Below are 9,232 nucleotides of genomic sequence, written 5' to 3'. Positions count from 1 at the left end.
GGCACAAATGTTGGAAGTACTACTTTAACTGACTTTGTTTGTCCAGTTACATTAGATGTGAGTAACAAAATAGTGCTGGATACTGCTTCAACTGGTTTATCCATCATTTTTCAATCAACTGATGGATCCCGTTGAGACGAGAGTAGAGTGATCATTCATGTTTTGATTGTACATAGTTTGATTTTTTGCACTTTTTTAATTTGCACTTTGGAGAGGTGGCAGTGGTTTTTAATCACTTTTGTACATCAGCAGGGGGACACGCCTATGTTACAACAGCTGCTTGTTTCCTGTTGAATGTAAGAACTTCCACTTTGCTGATAAAATAATCTATCCAGATGCTTGAGTAGACCCCAGTAATGATTCCACGCTTTCTTAGCCCATTTTGCCTTCCTGTTCCAGTTGGACATAAATGCATATAAGCTGTGTGCCAAAGACAAATGTCTTTTCTTTATCCATTAGGTTTGTCATGCTGAGCTTGTTGTCCCTTAGCCCAGCTGCTTTTTAGAGTTTTGAAAGTCTACCTCATTGTGGTCTGCCAAGTTTGCTGCTACTTACAGTTGTGGAGTATGTTCAGATTGGGCACAATAAAGGTGTTTAAGCATTACCTGCCATGTCTTGACTCTTATTGGATATTACTGTCTGGATGTTCTGTGATTTGTTTAGTCCAATCCTTAAAGTACTTCTCAGTTTTATAGTGTAAGTTGGGAATGTTTTAAAAGTGTTTTTCTACACAGATGGGTGAGTTTACATATCAGCATGTGTCACATACACTGACAATGTTTAAAAGTCATTAGGAGAAATACACAGCACAGTGTTTCTAAGAGGTTTTTTTGGGGGCTACAAAGGAACCTGTAAAGTCAAAATGTATAACATTTTCTATGTGTATTTTATGCTAAAGGAATACATCTTAAAATAGGATTGTCAGCAGGTACTTCAAGCCTCAACCTGATACTATACTCTGGTAAATGTAAGAGTCAGTTATTATAAAGTGCCTTCGATCTGTGGTGCAGCTTCCTGGTCTGATAAATGCCCACATCTGTCAAACTGAGCTATGGTGATTACATTTGTAACCGAGATGTTGAGATGACTCAAGTGATGTAAAGTTATTTTCTTAGATTCAACAAAGCTCCTCCAGAGACAAAGTGCATGACTTGTATACAGTACAACACTAGCATGTAATACTAAGCTTCTTATAGCCCACAGATGGGACAAAGATCATCAAGGACAGGTTCACAATGTTCTAAGTCTGTCTTAAAACAGAACAACAAATGAACACCGAAAGATTTTTTTTCTCCTTGTAATCATTCCCTCTGTTCATACTGGCTATTATTATTTTAAGCTTTCAATGCAAGTGATCAAAATAAGTTTGTGCAAAACTGAAGCTTATGAGGCTTCAGCAGTCTGAGTTAAGTCATATCAAGTGGATATCTGCCACATTTCAGTCTTTTTAGCATCAAATTTCCTCCTTTGTTTCCCTGTTGAAGTATATTAACAAAAAGAGGGACTTCAGCACTAAAGACTTTAACATTGAAAGATATCTACTTGATTTGACTCATTTGGACGGTTGAAGCTTTTAATTAGCTTCAGATAAACTTTTAAATACATTTTTGCACATTAAGGACTGGATGTTGACCAACATCACTAAATTGAGTACATAGAGATCTTATGTCTGTATGAACAGGATGATTGTCAGGAAAAACTTATGTCATTGTTCATCTTGACACCAGACTTAAGACAAACTTGACAAATTGTGAACCTGTTTAACCTTTGGGAAGCTATACCTTGTTTTTATATTTGATCATGGGCTTAACATAACTAACCAGGTTTTTGGGTGGTTATTTGAATCCAATAAAGTGGCAAAAATTAGTTGACAGAATTAATTCTGATCATGAAGTATTCCAAGAAATGTTCAAGTTTCCAGCTTCTTAGCTGTAAATATGTTTAGACTTAAACTATGTTTGGGTTGTGGGCCTAGACATCACCATTTGGCTTTGACATTTTTAACAATGTTTTGATGTTTTAAAGGCCAAATGACTTATAATCAAGAAAATGTCAAATTAATGAAAATGAGTGAGAAATTGTTAGTTGTATGAATCCATCCCGCAGGTGTGCAATATGACTAGTCTTTTAGCAGCCAACTAATGTGACTAAACCTGACTGGATGAAATATAACACAGCATTTGTATTAAAGGAATATCCACCCTTTAAACTAGCATGAAGCACTAACATCTGCATTGCCAACTTCATGACTTGAAAATGAAATTCTGGCCTTCCTAAGTGTGTTTGAGCAAGATGGTAAATCCATACCAGCTTTAACAAAATTACTGTGAGTCATTCTGGTAACTTCCATCAGTCTGATAGTCTGTGTTTTATAAGGCTGTACAAAACTTAACTTTCATTTTCCTGTTTAGGACAGATGGATCATTCATCACTTAATGAGTAGAAAAAAGGGACTCATTCTTCATAATTTCATCTCTTTATTAAGAGGCATATTACACATGATCCTACAGTCCTCTTGGTGTTTTGAAGTTCATTCCAATAGTTGGCTGAGTGACTTGAAGGTTGGAAAGGCCACCGAAGTCCTAGGAGAGGAAGAAAGTATTAAACATGTATCATGAAGTTCTTCCCTTTATTATTTAGGTAGAAATGAAAAATCACTAATTTCTATGTGAGGCACAGTGAAAAGTTGCTTTGACAAACCCCATCAACATCAAAAGCCTTTAACATAAATATAGCTGACAGTTTAGCATGATAACAGATACGGAGTCATGTTTAAATCCATATTTTTCACAATAGAGAAAATATTCTAACACACACAGTTTTGGTACTGTGCAAACTGACCTAAATGAACCAGCCACCATTAGTGTTACCACATATGCATTTCTTCCTAATACAACTCAAAAACTCTTCTGCTATACAGAAATGCATAACACATTTTCATAATCGTGTGGCCAATAGAGGAACTTCTGGTCCTGAACAAAAGCTAATTATTACACTCACCAGCATCTTGAGCATTTCCTTTGTGTCTGGATCCACCTCGATGAGCTCCTGGTCCAGAGCAGAAATCTAGAGGATGAAATACAAAGCAATGCATGAGTTGTCTGAACTGTTTAAACCATCTTCAACCTTTCAGACACTGAAGTTTTAACATTTATAACCAGCAAGTTAAAAAAATAACAATCACTGTTTGTCCGTCACAACAAATCTGCTTCTGGTAGCAAAGAGTATAAAATAATAAAAACATTAGTTGCCTTAGTTGTTAAACATGAGGTCCTTAACACTGACTGTATCCTCAAAAATCTACATATCAAATCAACCAAAACACATAAAAACTGCAGGATGGATTTTAGTTTTCCAACCAAAGCAACAGCAGTAAATCTGCTGCTTCTTCACACAGACGGGACAGGAAGTGAAGAGTGAACAGACCTCTGGGACATAGTTGTCCCTCCTCTCTCTCTCCTCCTCCTGCAGCTTGATGGAGATTCCTCTGACTGGACCGCGCTGGATACGCTTCATCAGATGTGTCACGTACCTGGGTGATGAAACACATTTTTTTTAAAAATAGAAAAAAGAACAAATTAAACACAAAGGAGACTTTTACAGTGGACAGTCCCTGGAGAAACTCTTGACTGTACACTATATCTATGTATAGTTATTGTAAACAAACTGATTCTAGCCTCACAATTACAAACAGTCTACTTCTTTTCTGTTTCATATAATTATAAATTGAGTCAAGGTGTAAATTAACTTTTTTTTTGTCCAAAGGGCTGCTTAATGTTCAAACTTTAACAGCCACACAACAGATTACCATTGGGGTTTGGGTTTTTTTTTGCTGGTGAGTGACGCAAATCTACTAGCATTTGGTTTGTGGCTGCTGCTACTTTTATGCCCTTACTTGAGTGCTTCATTATTAGGTTTTAAAGCATTTTTTAGCATTCCTCTTGATGGACATTTTCCTTCATTTCTGACAATTCATGGACTAAATGAATTATTTTATTAGAAAATGTAATAAATCATCTGTCTGTTGCAGCTACAGTGTGAGTTATTGTGTTACTGCTTTACACAACACAAACACATTTATTATTTACTTCTTTCGCAATCCAGGATTTTTGTGATTTCCCCCCAAGACTCTGAAAGCTTAATTACACAGTATAACCAGATATAATTGATTATATTCCATTAGTAACCACGCATCATATTTGATGGTCTGCACAGTTTAATATTCTACATTTGCCACATTTACAAAAAAAAAACACCAAAAAACTAATGAAATACTAAAGCAAATACAACTGTTTAATTCAAAAGAACTGATTTATACACAGGACTGAACTCAAACGAAGCTATGGTGAGATCAGGGTGGGAAATCAGCTCTAGACAAGCCAAAAACTGGTAAAAAAAAAAAATGAATGTGGCACAAAATAATGATTTACTGAGTGTCTGGTAGATGTTCACATTTTTAAAGAAAACCTTCAATCCAAACACAAACGACTGAGTGCAGTAAAACGAGAGCAGAAGCAGAAGCAGTCGAACTCACTGTGAAGTTTCTCTGCAGTAATTTCCACTCAACAACAAACACACTAACATGGTGTCTTCATTTCGACATCAACCCTGAACACTCCGGGATAAAGCAAAAAAAAAGGAGCGCTGTCTCCTGTTGACAGCTGACACACACAAACAACTGTCACAGCGAAAAAAAAAAAACACAGCGAGATGTTTCCTTCCTCTAAAATCTGCAGGAATATAAAAGCCTCAGCACAGAGACGGCTGCTGTCACCGAGTGTGTTCAGTACGTCTCTGATCAGAAGAGCTCGAAATGAAGGAGGCGACGTGAGCACAACAGTTAACGGATAGTTTACTGCTCATCTTTTGATTATGATACCAGTACCAATCCAAGTGATACAGATACCAAATGAGTACTACACTTGCGTTGATTGGCTGTGAGCCAGTCCATACAAAGAGTCATATTTTCCAGCTCTGGATGCAAAAAGGATCGATTGCAGCTATTGTTTGATGGGAGATGCTTCAATACTACTTTTTATCGATTTGTGTGGTCTCTAAAATGTCTTTAAATTATGAAGATTGTTTGTCCCACATCTGCAGAGTCCATAGTTACTCTTAACAACAACCTGTTGTGTCCAACCATCCTCTAAACACCAAAGATTATCCATTTATTATCACAGGAGTATGAAAACCAGAAAATATTCACATTTAGGAAGCTGGAACCAGTAAATTCAGCTTTTTCTGCTAAAAGAAATTGCTTAAACTTTTTTTAATTGTAGCTTATGAATTTTCTGTTGATTGACTAATCGATGCAGCTCTAGTACAAATTAAAAGTCTTTCCAATCCAAGAATTCACAGCAGCCAACGAACACAAGGATATATTACACATCTGTATCAACCATCACTCTCTCTATTAATCTCTCAAACATCACACCTGATGTAGACCAAGTCCAACAGGATCAGGGGACGTTCAAGACCTCCTCCTCTTTTTAAACCATGAAACCAGACCACAAAACCTTCCTCACAGCTGAGTGTGTCACAGCATCATCACATGTACAGTTGCAGATGAGTGGGGCCTTTACATGAGATAGTTAATGTACTGATGAGTGTATTAGTTTATATTAACATGTCAGAAGACCATAACTAATATCCTGACGCTCTCCTAAAGTACGACAAATTCAACCAAAACAAACAATCTACTTCAGTCTTGTTTCCCACAGAGAATTAAACTGAGATCCAGCGACAACTTGATTCAAACCTGATATATATAGGCAATCACTGGTGCTCGCTAGTGCTGTTACTCCTGTACATAATGTCACTATATTTGAATACTATTGTCTTCTTATTGCTTGTGTACTTATTTATTGTTCTTTATTCTTTCTATTGAGGATCTTTTTTTTTTTTACTATCCACTTGCTGTTATGCATTCTCAATCATCAAACAAATACTTCAACCAGGTTATGAAAGAAAGGACATAAATCATTCCAAAAATTGCCTTCAGCTGTTTACTTAAAGATCCACATGACCCTAGAGAACAGACACTGAGGAGCATTTTCATGCCAAAATATAATTTAAGGTAAACTTTGAAGGTGTCCAAAAAACACTACACCTCCATACAGGTGATCAAATCCTGTGCAACACATTTTCACACATTTCAACAACATTTTAACACCGATGGACGCTCAAATCAACAGAAAACCAGCCATCACAACAAATTCATGCACTTCTCCCTCCTACAGCAGAAAAAGCAGATATCGCTCACTCACCCTGCGATCTTGTTGCGCAGAGGTTTGCTCGGGATGATGGCGATCTCCTCGCACACCCTCTTGTTGGTGTGGAAGTCATTTCCCAGCCGTGTGTAGTACTTCTCAATGATGACCCTGGCGGCCTTCTTTACGGTCTTGGTCCTGACGCGTCCCTGAAGAGAGAAGAGACACATTTAAGTATTCACACACACACACACATAAAACAGGTAAATACAGCAAAATGCCACTTTACAGAATCACAAGGGAAGTCATCTAGCTGATATTTATCACACTTGATTTTATATTAGTGATCAAAGTGGAACTATACTTTTATCCAGTCCTTGATGTGATCCTTTGCCACATCAGGAAACCCTACGCTGGGACATAATAAGACTGTGGACCCCCATCTGATGAGCCTTTCACTTTTAAATGTTTTATTACAGAAAGAACATAGAACCAATGACCAAAACAGTCATAGGTTCTCCAATTTCTCTCGAGGAGCCTAATTAATACTGATTTAAATGGTGCATTTCTAATTATCTAACATACATTTAAGAGCATACTTTTTAAAAACTCAAATTAAGTGTAATCACTCAATATAAAGAATTAAAAAGACACCAGTTAAACCAGTTTAGACTACATGACTGGTTTGTGACCAGAAAACAAAGCATTTATCAACATTTTCAGACATCTAAAAGATAATGTGCTTCAAGACAAAATGTTGAATCAAACTTTTATCTGACAATGCTTTAAGGTTTTTGGCCTAAATTTCAATTACTATGATTTCTAAAGGACTTACAGACCCACACCACCATAGAAAACGTAAATAAACCCACTTCAATTAAACTACAACACTGATAGACAGGCAGGTGAACACAGGATGGAGACTTTTTAAAACGTTTCCAATTATTACAATTATAATGCAAATGAAGTGCTTTAAAGAATTAAAACGACACTGGTTAAACCAGTTTACGCTACATGACAGGTTTGTGATCAGAAAACAAAACAATTAGTGACATTTTCAGACATTTAAAAAACATAATCTGCTTAAATACAAAATGTTTCTGTCAGTACTTTCAAGTTATTGAGTAAAGACAGGAAATGTTCCATTACTGTTTTTTAAAGGACCTTCAGACCTGTATCACGATAGAAAGCGTAAATAAACCGACTGATAACACTTAAATAGTCACTTTTAAAGATGCTGCATTAATTTGTAGATGTCAGATAAAAAGTCGAGTGAACTTTAGAGAGCAGAGGCTGATATAAACCTGTTTACATCATGTTTTAAGGTGATATCATGCTGTGTTGTGTTCACTGAGGAAGCTCCGGTCTGTATTATATATAAACAGTTTTAAGGTTTTTATCTTTAAAACTCAGCCGGGATTAAAGCTCCGGGCCGCCGGGGAGCAGCCGGGTCTCGGAGCCGCTTTATAAACACACACACGGTGAGGATTGAGCAGGATTGTGAGGGACGCTGAGGTGAAGTGTTTTCGGGATACCCACCATGTTGAATCGGACCGGTGGAAGAGAAGCACCGGAGGTTCATACAGGAAGTTTATAGATTTACAGCCGGAGATGGCTCACAGCGCCGGGCAGCAGCGCCCACTGGCGGCAGGAGGAGAGAACTGCAGCGGGGGTGGCCAGCTGTTAAAGGACAGTTTCACTGATTTTTAAGACAACAATCAGCTGCCCAAATGTACACTGAAACAGGTTTTCCTCGCTATAATTATTCCTCCTGTTTATACTGACTATTCATTTTAACTATAAATTAATTTGTCTTTGATTCAAATGCTGTGCAAATAAATGCCTCCACGGTTAGAGTAAAAAAACAAACCAAAACAAAGAAACAAACAAAAACCCCTACTTTTAACCCCCAACCTCTCAACATATTTGACATACAAGGACTATCAACCGGGGTCCCTGAGGAGCCCAAGAATAAAGAAGTAACCATAATAGCAAAATGTTGTGTTGTATTAGTTATGTGATTAATACTATCTGAAAAAAACATGATTAGCTTTTCCCCCCCTATTATTTTAGGAAAGTTACAGTTAGTTTGTATATTGTGTGAAACGAAAACAAATTGCAGTTTTTATCCCCAGCACTATCTTTTCACAAAGCCTGTTTCTGTCCCCCCCTGATAGTGTGATAGGCAAACATGAACTCAGTGTATAGTTCCATCTATTAAAACTGCTTAGGTGCAATTGGGTACTTTTGACTGGGTTCCCCCAGGACCCCAATACACTGGTACTGTCAAAAAGCACTAATTGAATCTGAAAACACTGAGTCATTAGGAACAAGTTGACTGACAAAGTCAAGAAAAAATGGTAGAATAGGCACCTGTAAGATGTGACAAAAAGTGTTCCTCCCATTCAGCAGTCTGAGTCGCATCAAGTGGAAATCTGCAACATTTACAGTCTTGAAGGCTGATGTGTATCAAAACCAAAACCTTACGCCACAAGAGCAAATTCCTCTCTTCTGCAGCAGACTGGCCTCGTCAAAAGGTCCTGAACCCCCCCGACATGGACTCTATCCCACCCATGACATTATCACATTAGACATTATATTGAAAAATTGATCTATATATCTATCTCTTATATTGCTCGTGTGAACCCATCACATCTAACACAGCATGTTACATTGACACAATTATTTGTATCCTTTGTATCCTCACACTTGCACATTACATGTTTATATTGTGAACATTTACACATTCCCAATGTCTTCTACATTTAAAAAAAAAAAAAAATCAGCTCTCTTCACATAGAAATGATTTCTATTTATTCTTTATATTCTTATTCTTTGTTGTGTAATTTCTCATCTTTTTCAAATTGTTGCCTTTTTTTCTTTTTTTTTTTTTTTACTGTTGAGAACTATAGTTACCCCTCTTTCTGCCTCCTAAACACTAGTCAAAGAGGAAGGAACATTACTCTAGTTGCAACTCGTACTGTAAATATACAACTTGTGACAGGGGGTCATGAGGGAACATT

General features: G+C 37.0%; 1 protein-coding gene across 1 annotated transcript; it reads right to left on the bottom strand.

The window, feature by feature from the left end:
* Positions 1-2,457: 2,457 nt before the first annotated feature.
* On the bottom strand, positions 2,458-7,881 carry LOC133978196 (small ribosomal subunit protein eS17-like). Its single transcript, XM_062416572.1, has 5 exons — positions 7,749-7,881; positions 6,267-6,418; positions 3,427-3,532; positions 3,001-3,066; positions 2,458-2,582 (listed from the first exon to the last, which is right to left on the bottom strand). The coding sequence occupies exons 1-5, from the start codon at positions 7,749-7,751 to the stop codon at positions 2,505-2,507; spliced, it is 405 nt and encodes a 134-aa protein (XP_062272556.1). The 5' UTR covers positions 7,752-7,881; the 3' UTR covers positions 2,458-2,504.
* Between the last annotated feature and the right edge of the window lie 1,351 nt (positions 7,882-9,232).

Source organism: Scomber scombrus, chromosome 1 (genome assembly GCF_963691925.1).
Source record: "Scomber scombrus chromosome 1, fScoSco1.1, whole genome shotgun sequence".
Taxonomy (NCBI): domain Eukaryota; kingdom Metazoa; phylum Chordata; class Actinopteri; order Scombriformes; family Scombridae; genus Scomber; species Scomber scombrus.
The sequence above is the reverse complement of the archived record's forward strand: the minus strand, read 5'-3'. Positions and strand labels throughout refer to the sequence as shown.

Excerpts from the sequence above, each read along its gene's own strand:
- LOC133978196 (XM_062416572.1), bottom strand. Across the intron at positions 3,533-6,266 it reads CTGCGCAACAAGATCGCAGG|GTACGTGACACATCTGATGA; the intron begins GTGAGTGAGCGA and ends TTCATCACCCAG. Across the intron at positions 3,067-3,426 it reads GGGACAACTATGTCCCAGAG|ATTTCTGCTCTGGACCAGGA; the intron begins GTCTGTTCACTC and ends TTCATCCTCTAG.